Source organism: Lolium perenne, chromosome 2 (assembly GCF_019359855.2).
Source record: "Lolium perenne isolate Kyuss_39 chromosome 2, Kyuss_2.0, whole genome shotgun sequence".
Classification (NCBI taxonomy): Eukaryota; Viridiplantae; Streptophyta; class Magnoliopsida; order Poales; family Poaceae; genus Lolium; species Lolium perenne.
Genome location: NC_067245.2, coordinates 290,703,172 through 290,721,324, shown reverse-complemented (window position 1 = coordinate 290,721,324; position 18,153 = coordinate 290,703,172). Strand labels below are relative to the sequence as shown.

Genomic DNA, 18,153 nt, shown 5'->3' with positions numbered 1-18,153 from the left:
TAAGTTAAATGTCACTAAATTTCGCTTATGTTTGCATGAGTTTCGCCTACTTCTGTTCGAATTCGTCGTATTTTGTCAAAAACTTTACATCCGTCCTGGACTCGCCACTGGGAAAAATGTGCTCCCCGGGCCAAATTTTCGCCAGATTTAGGGTGGGGAGCCCCAACGAGTGGAGATGCTCTGACAAAACATAGCATAAGCTACACATATTGTCAGAACAAACAGCAGTCCAGCTTCACCTATACTCTGAAACACACAGCCAAAACTTCTTGATATTTGTATCATTACCTGTACGTTTTGTTGATGCACTACCCAACAATGTTACTGGAGTCCAGTCAAGATAACAACAACAAAACAAAACTCAGCCTAATTCAGAGTAGGTTTATAAATTACAGCAACAAGCTGAAAAAAGGTCTCAAACAAGGTGAGACGCAGAATTTACATTAAACAGAGCAAAACTGCCAAAGCAACGTGCACAGCCAATGGTACTTCACTGGTACTCGAAACAAAAGGCACATAGGTTAATACATATCCCGCATAGGTTGCTGAAGCATTATGATCCAACTGGTGTAGTATACAACCTCCAAATTACAACTCAAGCTTTGACGGAACAGAAAAGGAACAAAGTTCATACAAACATGAGAAAACAAAACTTCACTGCTGCAGCAAAAGCTCATTGCTGGATGACCAAAATTAACTATCACGGCCAAAATCTTGTGCTAGGCGACTCAACGTCTGAAACTTCAATGTAACCCAGTGTAACCGTCCTTGCTCAAGAAGATATACCAGCGCTGCCCTTTGTTTCATCATAATTGAGATGAGATGGCTGCAAAGGATCACCAGAGCATAATTAGGTTGAAGAAAAACGAACACAAAAGATTGCAAATACTGCTAAAAGATAAAGAGTACTCCCTCCGGTCCTTTTTAATAGACTGGGATTTAGTACAAAGTTGTACTAACTTGTCAATTAAATGAGACCGGAGGGAGTATATCAAAACCAAATGTCATACCATCTACAAGACTACCTTAACCAACTAAATGGTAAAAATATGTGTATTTACTTCTTTACCATGATGCAAAATAACAAACAGTGGTAAAATGTGAGGCTTACATATAAGATAAGCTCTGCATTCAACGATGCCTCCTGTCTCTGTACTCATCTCTAGAATAGCGATCTTCATACTCTGGTCTTGAGTGCTTATAAGAGTCGTCATATCTAGACCTCTTCGGATCACGGCTATCAGTTCTGTGTCGACCATAGTCTTCACGCGGCCTCCGGCCCCTGTACTCATCATCACTTTCTCTATTTGCACTTGGGTCATATCTGTCTTCTCCAACTTCTCTTTGGTAGTCCCTTTCCATACCATGTTCACCTTTCCTCCTCTCATGTTCTCTCTCTTTCGGTCTCTCTTCCTCCCTCTCACTCTGCTTTTGCTTCTCCAGCTCCTTCCTCTCTTCTTCCTGGCGTTTTTGCTTCTCCAACTCCTTTCTCGCTTCATCCAGGTGTTTTTGCTTCGCCAACTCCTTCCTCTGTTCCTCCCTCTGTTTTTGTTTCTCCCTCTCTGTTCTCTCTTCCTCCTTATGCCTTTGATCGTTGAGATCCTTTCTTCTCCCATCTTGACTGATTTTCCTTTCATCTGACTCATTCTTGTAAGAAGCTCTTTTAGCATAGGTCTTATCTTCACTATTCTTTAATCCTCTCCCAGATTTTCTATTCTCCTGACTTTCAGCACTCGCATCTGATTCACTGCTGCTGCTGTCGCTGCTGCTGCCGCTGTAAAATGAACTATCACTTGAGCTCATCACCCTTCTTTTTTCTTCCAAGATCTTTTTAACCTTTGTGTCAAGCCGTCCTTTCCATTCATCAGAATCAGAATCAGAATCATGCCTCACACGCTTAGCAACATTTTTACCAGTGTCCTCTTCCTTCTCTTTAAGTTTTGGTGCTGCTTTATCAACTTTAGAAACATGGTGAACGGACTTTGCAGCTTTCTTCTTTTCACTGTTATGCATCCCTGAGTCAGTCTCTGATTCGTCAGTGTACTTGTCCTTCCGAATGACCTTGCTGTGTGACTTCTTATCTTCAGATCCATGGCGAGAAGTTTTCACAGGCCTCTTGTATTCGTCAGTATGCTTCTTGTCCTTCGGAAGGACCTTGCTGTATAACTTCTCATCTTCAGAGTCATGGCGAGAAGTCTTCACAGACCTTTTGTTTTTATATTCATCACTCTTCAGGTCGCTCTTAGATTTTTCATGCGAATGGTCCTTCCTAACAACCACTGCATCAGAGCGCGCTTTCCTCTCATGAGCATAACCATCTGAATCAGAATCATGCCTCTTGCGGCTATCAACCTTGCTGTGTAGCTTCTCATCTTCAGAGTCATGTCGAGAAGTTTCCACAGACCTTTTGCTTTTATATTCATCACTCTTCAGGTCGCTCTTAGATTTTTCATGTGAATGGTCCTTCCGAACAACCGCTGCATCAAGGTGTACTTTCCTCTCATGAGCATAACCATCCGAATCAGAATCATGCCTCTTGCGCTTATCAGCATTTTTTCCAGAATTGGCTTCCTTCTCTTTAGCTTTTGGTGCTTGTTTATCATCTTTAGAACTGTGCTGAGAGGATTTTTTCCTTTTCTGATCATAATCACTCTCTGAATCACTGTACGACACATCACTCTCCGAGTCACTGTACGAATCATCCTTGTACTTGCTTCTTCTGGATTTCTCATCCTTGGCGTCATGACGAGAGCTCTTCACAGGCACCTTCTTTCCCTCATCACGACTGCGTTTCGCCTGTTTTGTCTTCTTGCCGTGATCACTTTCTGAATCAGCCTCAGGAATAGGACGAGTGTCTTTTCCATGTATTGTCTTCTTATGAACATAGTCATCAACGTCTCTATCTAAGAAGGATTTCTTCATGTGTTTCTTTCCCTTTTTCTCATCATGGTCAGTCTCAGAATCATCTTCTGATTCATACCCATGCTTACTCTTCCTAGAACTACTTCTGTGACCCTTTCTATCATTCCCTTTTCCCTTCTTCCCCTTCTTTGCATGCTTTTTACCATCTTTTAAAGCCTTACTATCGTTGTGAGCATCAATATCCAATCCATCATATTCCTTTCCAGGTACAAGCTCCCCAGACTCCGGATCACTGTCCACATCATCTTTCTTCTTCTGTCCAGTCACAACATCCAGCCTAAGAGCAGCCCTCATCGTCTCAAGTTGCTTCTCCTTCCGTGCAGCGACATGGTGGCTCTGTGTGCCCGTAAACCTGAGAAGAGTTTACTGTTTGTCACAAACGTATGATAATCATACCAATAAAGCAAAAAAAAAACAGAAACATAAACTGGGCAAACAACAAAGCATATATAAAGAACAGCAGGCAAAATTACATTTAACTACAAACTAACATGAGCTATAGAATGTCATACTAAGAGTAATAAAAATTGAAGTGATGATGTTGCACAGCTGCATGTGCTGCAAAATAAGTTAGTGGGGATCACCTATTTAGCTACATAGGATTCAGTTTGAAAATAACCTTGAACACTAAATCGAGATACCAAATTGCTCCAAGGAGGTTTCCTGTTGGGTACGGCAGCTGCTGTTATTGGCCATTGTGCGCAGCTTGCCAGGGAATTTGTAAAATAACTTTCAGATGTTGCCCGAGAGAAGCTAATGAGGTACTAGCATATAAGCTAGCTAGCGAGGCCACATGATCTGGCCCTGAGACATGGCTAGAGAAACGATGCAGGCTATCTTATGCTTCTAATTGCCAAAATGATGTAACTGTTATATGACCAACAAAGGATCCTTTTACAGTTGAAAAAATCGCATAAATGTAATTGCTCAAATATCTATCACGGGTCTACTTACTCTGCAGCAATTTCACACACAAAAACTGTAACACACAGATATATACAGAGAAATACAGAGATAAGACGAGTTGGTAGATCCATACCCTTCGCCTGCTGGTGCCTTGCCTCCCGCCTCCGCGACGACGGCAGCAGCAGCAGCCTCGATCTCGGCCTCCTTGCGCGCCTCCTCAACGCGCTCTTCGATCTCGCCCTCCGTGTAGCCCTGCTCCTCGAGGGTGTCCCTCAGCAAGACCAGCCGCAGCTCCACCTGCCGCTTGCGGTCGTGCTCCAGGATCTCCTTGTTCGGCTTGCGCATCCCGCCGAGGCCCCCGGCGCCGGCGCCGGCGCCGGGACCGTCGTCGTAGCTGGGGAACGGCGCCTTGGGGGGGCCGCCGGTCCGGGGCCGGATGAAGAACTTGTTGGTCTGGACGTACCCATTCGTGCCGGACCCGCGCGCGGTCTGCAGCCCGATGCCGTTGTACATGGCGGCGCCGGCGAGCGGTCGGCGAAACCCTAGGTTTCGGGCGAGTTGGGCTCGTGGCTTTTGTGGGGCTTGGCTGGAACGCGAGATCCCCCGATTCGATTCGAAGACGACGGGATGGGGAAGGAGAGGGCCCGATGGGATGATATTTTTACCTCAAGGCAGGCTGCCCCCAGTAGTCCGAGACGGTTCGGTGAGACCCACTTGTCGGTGTAGCATCTCCAGCCGTCTCTCAGGACCTTTTTTTCATCCGGTCCAGTCGCCCCCTTGGAACCTCGTTTTTCACCCGGATTTGGGTTTTCGTCAGCCGGCGAGCTCAGGTCATCCCCGCCCCCCGGGAAGCGCTCGGGGACTCCGGACGAAACGAAAGCGCGGGAAACATCGAGAAAAACTTCCCGCGCGGATGGTGGCCCCGACTTGTCGGCGACAAAGGCCAATCGTCTTCCGCGCGCTTCAAAAGCCTACCGCCAGTCAGTCTTCACCGGACGCGTAGCTTCCACGCGGCGAGTTATCGTCATCGCCTCGGATTCACGCGCGGCTCCCTCTATTTATCGCGGAACCTACCGCGTCTGCCCGCATTCAGCACCGTTGTCTCTCTCCTCTCCCCAGCCATGTCTTCTCTCCCCAATCCGCCTCCAGCGAGCAATGGCGGGCCACAGCGAAGGCGTGGCGAACAACGGCTTCGGACGACGTTCCCTACACCAGTGGGAGGCGGGATTTCTGCACATAGCGGGCTACCCGGTGCCGCCGGACTTCCGCGTGCCCGGAGGATGGCACCTGAGCGCGGGGGGGCGTCCCGATCCCGCCGCTTCCAGTGGGAGGCGACGAGCTCGACGCCGCTATCGACGCTGTGCGGGTCACCCTTAGCGAGGAGCAGCGCACGGAGGAGCGGTACCTCCCCGACAACTACGACACCTGGAATGAGTTCTTCTGTCTCCGGCACGAACGGGAACTCGCAGCGTATGACGGTCCTCCCCCTCCTCCAGCGCGTAACAACGCCGGCCGCCGCCGATGTGGTGACCCTGCATACCACTGCATGTTGTAGTATGCCAGTCGTTGATATAACATTCATGAAGTACCATTCCGCAAATATTACATCCCTCAGAGTAGTACAACAGAACATAGCAGGTCCATAACTCATTCATTTATTATTACAAGCATAATATACATATCGTCTCGGAGCTCCTCTTGGGTCCTAAGAGGGATACTCCTGGGTTCGAGGCGAACCCATCTTAACTTACAATATAGAAGTTTCACTAGGTTATACATTTATTTCAACGAGCAGTTAAGTACTAGAAGTTCGTACTGCTCGGTTACTACTACTCTCTATCGGTCTAAGCTTGTTCTCCACCGGAACCCTCCCCGGTTCCGTAGACTATAAGGTAGTCTACACCTTCGACACCTCCAGAGAGGTCTGGTTCTTCATAGCCGATGATCTCGGTGTAATATCCCAGGTATTGGGGTTACAAAAATAGAGGAAACAGATGTGTGCATTGCATTCATGCATAGAAAATCTGGGGAATTTTCGCGCTTTAAAGTAAAACAGTCACAGTAACTGAAGTTTCACTTGACCTTGGTGGATTTGAAGTAGCTCATCAAGTCAAGTGCTATAAACCTCAAGGTGACTTTGCTAAAACCTTGTTTTGGGTAGAGATGATTTGATCTAAGGGGTTAGATCAAATGGAACTAATAATCAACACAACAACACTTTACCCAATGATCAATTTCTTGATCTTATAAAAGATTATAATATGGTAATCCTTGTCATGGCATATGAACATCAATTCAATTACAAATCAAGTAACAATAAAATGGAGAAACTATTACTGCCTTAGCTTTTCCATGCCTTACACTAATCCTTGATCTTACCATAAACCCTATGATACCACTCTACTTTAATTTTGGAAACCAGACAAGGAGATCCAACTAAGGAATATAATCCTTCTCTATTCCATGTTATTATACATCAAACCTAGAGAGGTGAGAGTTCTATATTAATAATTAAAGAAGCAATAACAAACCTTGAGTTAAACCTTGGATATACATCCAAGTATTCAAATCATCACCCTTGAAGAGAAACCCTAGAATATTATTCCAGACTATCCCTAGAGAGAGAACCCATTTATATTAACCATAGATATTGGTGACCACATAATTATCTTTGGAGAATAACCTTAGGTTAGTATTGAAGTCCTTCCCAAGTGAGAGAGCCCATCCATATCAATTCCAGCTTTACCTATTAATGAATAGAGGACAATCTTTGAACTAAAGTATTGGGTTGTAACCCATTTCATCTTGGAGTGGTGAGATAACCAAATACCAAGTGGAATAAGACTATATCCATGAATTAGTGAAATAAGGGTTGGACTAATCCAACTAAGTTAGACAATTGAATCTTTAGCTCAGCAACCTAAATAAATATTAAGAGTACACCATAAACCCTAGAATAAACCATTCCTATATGAGAGAACTCAAGCTATGGAGTTACACTAAAAATAGATGAGGCAACATCTGGATTTGAGAGAGAGAACTATTCTTATAATCAGATGATCATATCATTATTGTTGAGTAGAACCCTAACATAATATCTCAGGTATTCTCCTGGGATATAAACTTTAGAGGCAACCATAGTAGTCCCATCCAAGAAAGTAAAGTATAAGTACTATACCTTAGCTGATCAAGACAATACTTGATCATAGAAGTGAGAACCCCATTTAATGAGAGATCCTTAGGAAGCCAAACCTTGATCATTATTAGTTAAGTGATGATCACAAACCCTAAGAACTTGAGGTATTGAGAATAAACCCTAATAGGATAAGTAGATCTCATCCCCACATAAAATTACTGGGAGATCACTAGTAAGCAACCATATGCTTATATTTCCACCTTAACTTGTGAATCACTTGGTGCTCATAAGTAGAATCCTACCATATTTATATTCCATAGATTTAAGAACATAAGAAAACCTTAGTGTAAAACTCCATACTTAATATGGTGAGAAATCATCCATTCATATGACCAAAGTTAACTATAAAAAGAACTATAACAACTTTAGTTACTTTAACAATAGATCAAGGATATAATAGCAAACTATTGGTATAAGATAAAACTAATTCTCAATATCTTAGTAACTAAAGGAGAACATAAAATGTTAATAAAGCCACCACCTTATCATGGTTAGGGGAGATTAACCCTAGCACATGCAATATGGTGCCATTTCATCTCGATAACCTAGAATTAAACCTCAACCCTAGTTTATGTATCACTATGGTGATCATAATATGAACTAAGTCACAATTAAATTCCAAACCATGTGCCATTAGGTGAATATGCTTTTAACTCTAGAATTGCTCACTAATTAAAATCTTATGCTTCAATTCTTCAACATAAGAAAAACCTTGTGCTACATTATATGGTTAAAACCATATGTGTAATGATCAACTATTTATCTTGGTAACCAAGAACAACCATGATGGAACACTACCTACCCTAGATCCTTTCAATAATAATAATAGTGTTAACTTTACAAGGGGCTTGTAATAGAAACCATAAAACCCTAATAGATTTAATGCTCACATAAAATCATATGTGAACAACCAATTTCTCAAATAGAAACCAACTCCTAATAACTAACTCTGAAATACTTTGAGTTGAGATTATCAACTCTATTAATTCCAAATAGAGTTGATTCATATAAAAAGGGAATTAAAATGAGAATACAAACTCATGTTTAATTGCTATATTGAATAAGCCCATATGTATGAAATAGAATCAAATATAAAATGCATTCTTCCAATAAGGAAGTGTGTAATAACCATTGCACTAATTCTTCATGGAATTAATCTCATTGAAATACCTGCAAAATAGAAAAAAATGGAAATTTAAATTAAAAACAGAATACAAAATAGGAACTACAAAACAGTAAATGAATAAAAGAAAGGAAGAGAAAATGGACTTACCTGTCTTACCAAACCGCAGCAGCCCAACAGCAAAGCCCAGCAACTGGTCCAGCAGCAGCCCACCAGACCAGCCCAAAACCAGCCCGTATACCCCTTCGATAAAAAAAAAGAAAGGGAAGAACTCGTCCTCATCCTCTCCGAGAGCTGGAGGCCACCGCGAAGCCGTGCGTCGCTTCTCCCTCGCGCTGGCGCCTCCTCCTTCCCCGACGTCGTGACGAGGATCACCTTGAGCCGTATAAAGCCTGGACGAACCCTAGCCTGACCTTCTTTCCTCTCTCTCTGCTCAATTTCCGCCCAACCCAAAACCCTAGCCGTACAGTCTCCGGCTATCGCCGTCGATTGGGGAAACCCCGAGCCTCGCCGTGGCCACCACTGTGTTCGCCGTCTTTGACTTGATCATCCTGCAAAAGGAATTGAGGCGAGGCGGTGCGTAGCGACGCCAACGACACCGTCTTCCCCGACGCCGATTACCGTCGTCGCCGGCGACTCAGGCCACCCCAGGCCTCGCCGACCACACCAACGCGCTCGTGGTGAGCTTGCGGTCCTCCCAGTACCCCCATCCCTCTCGATTATGTCCTGCATCGCCTCCGTGTCGCTGGTCCGTGCGCGCCGCCGCAGCAAGTCGCCGCCGGTCATGCTCCGGTGACAATTAGGGAGCGGCGCCGCCACCACTAGGTTCCCCACCGTGCCGTGGTTCGATTAGGCGCAGTTACTCGTCCTGGGAAGCAGCCTTGCTCCGGCGCCGTCACCGGCAAACCGCCGGCCATGAGCTCCCAGGCCATGTGGCGATTTGGACTTAGTCCACGCCGACGTGGTGTCTGACCTGGCCAATGGCCCACGGGTCAGTGCCCCTGTGGGTGCATTAGCCGGGTACGTTTAGTCATTTCAGGTTTTAATTTCAAGTTCATTAATTACTGCAAATTTGTAAATCCATATAAAATTCATACTAACTCAGAAAAATTAAAATAAGATATTAAAATTCTTAGAATAGAAAACTCTATCTAATAAAAATATAATATGAAATTTTTATTTTTAATAAAAATTCAATTATTTAATACTGGTTATTTAAACCCCATTTATTAATTCTAAATTCAATTAAAATTCAATAATTAGGAAAATCTTATAAAATAAATAAAAAAACCAGTAAGAAAATAAAGAAAACATTAAAGCTATTTTTCTTTATTTGTTAATTTATTGAATCTTTATTAGTGGAATTTAAACCCTAATTCATAATTACCCTAATTATTAAATTATTTAAAAATAATAAAAAGCCAAATTGAATATTATTTTATTTTGAAGTTATTAATAACTTCAACTTGATTAATGAAGTTATTAACTTATGAACTAAATAGAAATTATACAACACTAATTCCATATGGTAGAAAACTAGGAACTCATCATTTCATGTGAAACCTAAAACCCTAATTCAATTAGGAACCCTAGTTCCATTACTACATGTGAACTCTAAATTGCTTCTAACCTAAACCCTAGGTTAGAACATGTGATCATGATACTTTAAATTTTAAACTTAGAACAATAATAGAAACTAAATAATTGCCATGATCACATAAAATGTAGAACCCTATCACTAGCAATTTATTATTCCATGTATGCATATCACTAAACCTAGTTGATCAAGTAGGATCAACCAAGTTTAAACCCTAGCTTCTACTGTCAAAACCATCATCCTTATTCATCCATGCTTAGCATCACACCATTGTGATGAACCCCAATAGCATCTAGGCCCAATATTTATCATTACATAACCATAGTCCACTGAACCCTACAAATACTTCATAATTATGAACCATCCTATTTAGGAGCCAATCATTACTTACTTAGTGGATCAAATGACAAAACCTAGACAACCTCAACCCTAATTGATATACTTCTTATTATTTAAGAAGTATGTTCTTCAAAAGTTATTCTTTTGAAGTAAATAAAGAATCATCATCAACCCTGCTTATAAGGACCTATAAACCCTAGTCAGCTATCACCAACAAGGTATACCACCTTGATAGCAACTATTGGTAATTCAGATGTTTAGGCTTAACTCAACAATACAAGCCTAGTAGCTGATGAATCCAACTATGTTGTGATCCATCTAATACTTACCCCAGAAACTAAATGAAACCATAGTCAACCATAGAACCCCATCAACCTAATTATCATACTTGTTCTTTATTAAAGAACATGTTCTTCAAAAGTTATTCTTTTAAAGTATACGATAATTAATCATTAACCATGCCATATAGTACTAAAACTGACCACTGTTCTTTACTTGTTAACATTATGCCAATTATCATTCTTTGTGTACTCAATTGATTATTATGCTTTATTATCTACCTGTTTATAATACCAAATAAATCACACCTGAATAAGAACCTTGTATGTGAATCACTCTAAAAGTGCAACACACCCTAAACCAATCATTACAACTCACTGATCCTAAATCATCGGGGTTAGGTCACGCTTAGAGCGATTGCATCTCATTCTTATGCATTATTGCATCCTTGCCAATCTTTTAAACATCGTCCTTACCGGACGATGATACTATTTCAGAATTTGGAGTTATTACGCATCGAAGACCTTGTCTGCATAATCTTGCAGCCAAGAAAGGCAAGTTCATCACTTGCTCATGTCATTTGAGTATTTCTATCAAATTACTTGCAAAGTACTATGGTTATCACTATTGCATAAAAACCAAAACCACTACTTTCATAACTATGAATATGACTATGTGGTGGGCAATGGAACCATGGATTGTGTTGATATGGTGGAGGTTCCATTGCAAGGGTTTATATCCATCTAGGATTAAACAACAAATGTCGCCAGTGATTCTTGTGCCGTAATACCCGTGTTAACCATAAGATCTGGAATGGGACGGACTAGTCAATCGTATTTCCACCTCTTGTACATCAACGGATGCGCTTACCGTAGCAGTTGTATCTGGCGGAACAACCGGAGGGTGGAGATCCCACTCTAATTCCCCACGGTAAAGCATTGCTTGCCGTAGCAGTTGTGTCTTGCGGAACAACCGGAGGGTGGGGATCCCACTCTAATTCCCCACGGTAATGTGGTCTATGATGGGTTGCAGCTGCCGGTGAAGGAGTGTATGGTAGAGCCCAGCACTGTCGTCGTGGTCGGGGTCCACCCTGAAATTACGGGAATTATGGGACCGGCGAGGACCCAGGGTCGGGGTTTGCAACAAAGGGTGGGTGTGCGAGGTAGCGGAGGAATATGATTGGCTATGACCTTATACCGGGCCTCACACCATAGGAAGTGTGGACGGGAAGATCACCCGGTTGGCACCAAGGTTAAGATCTCTTATGGGTAAAGCAACACACCTCTGCAGAGTGTAAAGAACCGTGACCTGTCACTCCCTGTTCCGGGATAAGGAATTGCGAACGCGACCGGAAAGGAGCTCCATGAAGTTCTAGTAAACCGGTGAAGGCTGACGGACATAGTTCTTCTGAATAAAAGCAACCTTTTGAAGAAATGGTTATGAAAACTTGCATTGGTATTAGACTTTCTGGTCTAATGCTGTAGCTAGTGCATTAAACACCTCTTTCCTATAATGAACTTGTTGAGTACGCTCGTACTCATCCCACTCTTAAATCCCTTGCTTAGATCTGAAGGCATTAAAGGAGGATCTACAGTGCAACTCGAAGACTGAGGAGTCAACAACTACTTCAAGAGACAGGAAACTGTCGGAGGATTCATATACCACATCCATCAAGGAGAAAACCTAGTTTAGCCATAGAAGTGAACTAGCTTCCTAAACCTAGCTCCTAATTAGCGAGAATCTATTCTTAGCCTCTGTAGCTAGTTAAATACTCTACAAATAGAGTTCGTGATAAGATTAGACTACGAGTCGTTCTTCTGGAGTTTATTTGCAGATTTACCTCATTGTAAAGTAGGAGGCTGTGATGATCTTATGTAACAGAGTAAATGTTGTAATTCTATAGACATGCCTTGGACCCGCATATGTTTCTGTTGTACCACTCTGAGCGATATAATACTAGTGGAACGGTGTTTCATTGGTGTTATATCAGACTTGCATACTACACCATGCAGTGGTATGCCGGGTCACCACAGTTGGTATCAGAGCAAATGCTTTGACCTTAGGATTAAAACCCTTTAAAGGAGACCTATAGGATTGGTAGTGTCTATAGGGAGTTGTCTTAGGTAAACCAAATAATTCTTATGACTTGAGATGGATATTCACTTGAGAATAATCCTGACACACTTGAGTCAACATTTCTTACCTAACTTACCATGATAAAGTAAAGTTAGTTAGCTAATTTCAAGTATGTAGCATACCATTAAGCCCTTAAAACAATATATGAGTAGCCCACAGTTGGTATACAATACATGGTAGTCCAAAGAGAGGATACAACCATAAGGAAGATATCCTATTGGAAGATGTGTACCAACATATGTCATGATTAAGTAAGAGTTATCCAGAATGCAATAGGAGTAAATCAAGTGATGAAGATAATTAAGATATCCTAATAGAAAATGTAGACCAAGTTAAGTAATGAGTAAGTAAATTATCCAAACTAGTGAAACAACTGATAGTAAGTGATAAAAACAAGTGATATGAGGTAGTATAGACCATGACGAGTCAATCATGGGAAATAAGGAAGAATGAAAGGAATATTATATGTCTACCTACATAGTAGAGTAGCTAATCATATATGATTCACCTGAGAATCATTATGTGATGGAATAGAACATCATAGACATTTAGGAGGAGAACAATAAGAAGCAAGACAATAGTGCAAGAACTGTGTTCCAAAAATATGGGAAGTGTGCCAAGCACATCAGAACCATAGCCTTATGGTACAATAACTTGGAAGTATAGGAGTTATATTCCAATAGTTATGTGTCTAGAATAATGATGTTAGAAACAAACATATCGTGTGAAGTAGTCCTCAACATAATGGAAGTTAAGTTAGTATTTTCAAAGAAAATTAGGTTAACCTTAACTATTCTAGACCACCTTGTTTCAAGTTTATCTTATTGCAATTGTGCAATTAAGGTAAAGGTTGAGACAAATAGTAGACTTCCATATATTCGTGCTTAGTATCACGATACAAACCTATCGTATGTGGTGTTATATACTACACATCTCAGCCTGATGTTTAGAGATGTCTTACTCAACTATCATTATTCAGGCTTATGATGGTGTGTACTATAAACACAAAGCTGAATTTTCTTGGATTTATTTGGATTTTCATTGTTTGACTAGATCCATACTTGAAGTTTGACTCTGATATGCAAATGCATGTTGCAATATCAAGTTCTTACTTGATGCTATAGATCTAGAGGATAATGGTATTCGTGTGAGGAAGTGACGAATTCTGGAAGATTCTAAAGACAAGACGAAGGTTCATCAAAAGAAGGAAGTAAAATTGTGGGAAGAAACCACAATACTCTCAAGGAAGTGCCAATCAAAACTCATGCTTTGCCTCAACAGAGGAGTACTTTAGTACATGAGAAGCATGAAGGTAAGAAATATGATGACTATGGAGAAGTAGAAGTAGAACCATAATCATTATGGAAGAGGGAATGCATGGGAAATCACTTAAGATACTATATTCATAGTGTCAGCTTGTGGTTTTCTTGCAAAATAAACCCGAATGAAGGGAGATGACTTATGAAACCATAGCAGATATAAGAAGACCATAGTTGGTATCAGAAGACCATAGTTGATATAGGATCAATACTGCGAGATAAAGTAGAAGATGTCTCGTCCAGTTGATCAGAACCTATAATAAGATCCACTTCTAGATAACAAATAGCCATAATTGGTATCCAGTAGTCCATCATTGGATTATTTGTACCAAGAAGTTGTGAACAAATAAAATTTTGTTAGCCAAATAACAATGACCCATAATCATTTAGTCGAAGGATTAATATTGGATGTCCACAATTGAGTGGATGCACCACGGATATTCTTCGCAAGAGCTACAAACCATAAACTAAATCTAGACCAAGATTCTAATCATAAGTCCAATAGTTGGAAGAAAAGGAGTTGAAGACCATAAGAAAACTCTAAGGGGTAGAGTAAAGATTTAGTTGGATATACAATTACTCAATACTTTAAGCTAGATCGAAGCAGAAAGTCTAAACTGAGAGGAAGTTCGATCTTATTTTTATAAGATTAACGAACCCTACTTTCAGAAAGATGTCAGACAGAAGCCGAGGTTCATACCTCGAGGAAGTAAGAATTGGACTATAACTTGAGAAAGTGAGTAATATCTACTCAAAAGTACGGAAGCTCAAGAAAGTCATGGATAAAGAAGTTGAATTAAGGTGATATCAGAGACCTAATAAAGCTCAAATAGGCCAAAGACCGAAGGAGATTGACTATACCAAAACTAAAGTCTATTTGAATGATTCCTTTCATGGAACCTAAATAACCCAAAATAGTTATAGGTATCAACTATAAACTATGATTGGATGGACTAAATGAGTCTAATCCATTCTTAGGAAAATAAACCATCACGACCATTCCATGTTAAGTACCTTACCAAGTACCATTATTGCAGTTTTGGTGGTAAGGGAAAACAAAGAACTATTTTATCAAATAGGAGAATGTTATCCAATTAGTCCTCAATTAAGACTGTCAGGACAAGAAGAAGTCCTAATCATTGAATCTTCAATGAGAAAGGAAACAAGCTTATAGAGTTGGAAGAGATCAATGAATCAAAGTAAGAACCATGGTTCGGAGACAAACCCTAATGGATTCCAGGAAGAATCTGGACAAGGGATATATTCAATTATATCCAGTGAGATCACTGTGGAGTTCTAGAAAAGTTTAAGTCTGCATAAGTCAGAACCACACTTCGGAAACGTGAGAGAGTTCAAACTTCGAGGACGAAGTTTAGTTTAAGGGGTAGAGACTGTAATATCCCAGGTAATGGGGTTACAAAAATAGAGGAAACAGATGTGTGCATTGCATTCATGCATAGAAAATCTGGGGAATTTTCGCGCTTTAAAGTAAAACAATACAAGAATCGAAGTTTCACTTGACCTTGGTGGATTTGAAGTAGCTCATCAAGTCAAGCGCTATAAACCTCAAGGTGACTTTGCTAAAACCTTGTTTTGGGTAGAGATGATTTGATCTAAGGGGTTAGATCAAATGGAACTAATAATCAACACAACAACACTTTACCCAATGATCAATTTCTTGATCTTATAAAAGATTATAATATGGTAATCCTTGTCATGGCATATGAACATCAATTCAATTGCAAATCAAGTAACAATAAAATGGAGAAAATATTACTGCCTTAGCTTTTCCATGCCTTACACTAATCCTTGATCTTACCATAAACCCTATGATACCACTCTACTTTAATTTTGGAAACCAGACAAGGAGATCCAACTAAGGAATATAATCATTCTCTATTCCATGTTATTATACATCAAACCTAGAGAGGGGAGAGTTCTATATTAATAATTAAAGAAGCAATAACAAACCTTGAGTTAAACCTTGGATATACATCCAAGTATTCAAATCATCACCCTTGAAGAGAAACCCTAGAATATTATTCCAGACTATCCCTAGAGAGAGAACCCATTTATATTAACCATAGATATTGGTGACCACATAATTATCTTTGGAGAATAACCTTAGGTTAGTATTGAAGTCCTTCCCAAGTGAGAGAGCCCATCCATATCAATTCCAGCTTTACCTATTAATGAATAGAGGACAATCTTTGAACTAAAGTATTGGGTTGTAACCCATTTCATCTTGGAGTGGTGAGATAACCAAATACCAAGTGGAATAAGACTATATCCATGAATTAGTGAAATAAGGGTTGGACTAATCCAACTAAGTTAGACAATTGAATCTTTAGCTCAGCAACCTAAATAAATATTAAGAGTACACCATAAACCCTAGAATAAACCATTCCTATATGAGAGAACTCAAGCTATGGAGTTACACTAAAAATAGATGAGGCAACATCTGGATTTGAGAGAGAGAACTATTCTTATAACCAGATGATCATATCATTATTGTTGAGTAGAACCCTAACATAATATCTCAGGTATTCTCCTGGGATATAAACTTTAGAGGCAACCATAGTAGTCCCATCCAAGAAAGTAAAGTATAAGTACTATACCTTAGCTGATCAAGACAATACTTGATCATGGAAGTGAGAACCCCATTTAATGAGAGATCCTTAGGAAGCCAAACCTTGATCATTATTAGTTAAGTGATGATCACAAACCCTAAGAACTTGAGGTATTGAGAATAAACCCTAATAGGATAAGTAGATCTCATCCCCACATAAAATTACTGGGAGATCACTAGTAAGCAACCATATGCTTATATTTCCACCTTAACTTGTGAATCACTTGGTGCTCATAAGTAGAATCCTACCATATTTATATTCCATAGATTTAAGAACATAAGAAAACCTTAGTGTAAAACTCCATACTTAATATGGTGAGAAATCATCCATTCATATGACCAAAGTTAACTATAAAAAGAACTATAACAACTTTAGTTACTTTAACAATAGATCAAGGATATAATAGCAAACTATTGGTATAAGATAAAACTAATTCTCAATATCTTAGTAACTAAAGGAGAACATAAAATGTTAATAAAGCCACCACCTTATCATGGTTAGGGGAGATTAACCCTAGCACATGCAATATGGTGCCATTTCATCTCGATAACCTAGAATTAAACCTCAACCCTAGTTTATGTATCACTATGGTGATCATAATATGAACTAAGTCACAATTAAATTCCAAACCATGTGCCATTAGGTGAATATGCTTTTAACTCTAGAATTGCTCACTAATTAAAATCTTATGCTTCAATTCTTCAACATAAGAAAAACCTTGTGCTACATTATATGGTTAAAACCATATGTGTAATGATCAACTATTTATCTTGGTAACCAAGAACAACCATGATGGAACACTACCTACCCTAGATCCTTTCAATAATAATAATAGTGTTAACTTTACAAGGGGCTTGTAATAGAAACCATAAAACCCTAATAGATTTAATGCTCACATAAAATCATATGTGAACAACCAATTTCTCAAATAGAAACCAACTCCTAATAACTAACTCTGAAATACTTTGAGTTGAGATTATCAACTCTATTAATTCCAAATAGAGTTGATTCATATAAAAAGGGAATTAAAATGAGAATACAAACTCATGTTTAATTGCTATATTGAATAAGCCCATATGTATGAAATAGAATCAAATATAAAATGCATTCTTCCAATAAGGAAGTGGTGTAATAACCATTGCACTAATTCTTCATGGAATTAACCTCATTGAAATACCTGCAAAATAGAAAAAAATGAAAATTTAAATTAAAAACAGAATACAAAATAGGAACTACAAAACAGTAAATGAATAAAAGAAAGGAAGAGAAAATGGACTTACCTGTCTTACCAAACCGCAGCAGCCCAACAGCAAAGCCCAGCAACTGGTCCAGCAGCAGCCCACCAGACCAGCCCAAAACCAGCCCGTATACCCCTTCGATAAAAAAAAAGAAAGGGAAGAACTCGTCCTCATCCTCTCCGAGAGCTGGAGGCCACCACGAAGCCGTGCGTCGCTTCTCCCTCGCGCTGGCGCCTCCTCCTTCCCCGACGTCGTGACGAGGATCACCTTGAGCCGTATAAAGCCTGGACGAACCCTAGCCTGACCTTCTTTCCTCTCTCTCTGCTCAATTTCCGCCCAACCCGAAACCCTAGCCGTACAGTCTCCGGCTATCGCCGTCGATTGGGGAAACCCCGAGCCTCGCCGTGGCCACCACTGTGTTCGCCGTCTTCGACTTGATCATCCTGCAAAAGGAATTGAGGCGAGGCG

At 40.3% G+C, this 18,153-nt stretch overlaps 1 protein-coding gene across 1 annotated transcript; it reads right to left on the bottom strand.

Moving 5' to 3' along the window:
* Nucleotides 1–474: 474 nt before the first annotated feature.
* On the bottom strand, nt 475–4,474 carry LOC127336282 (uncharacterized). Its single transcript, XM_051363072.2, has 3 exons — nt 3,962–4,474; nt 1,112–3,274; nt 475–826 (listed from the first exon to the last, which is right to left on the bottom strand). Exons 1-2 carry the CDS (start codon nt 4,339–4,341, stop codon nt 1,132–1,134), a joined length of 2,523 nt encoding a protein of 840 aa, XP_051219032.1. The 5' UTR covers nt 4,342–4,474; the 3' UTR covers nt 475–826; nt 1,112–1,131.
* Between the last annotated feature and the right edge of the window lie 13,679 nt (nt 4,475–18,153).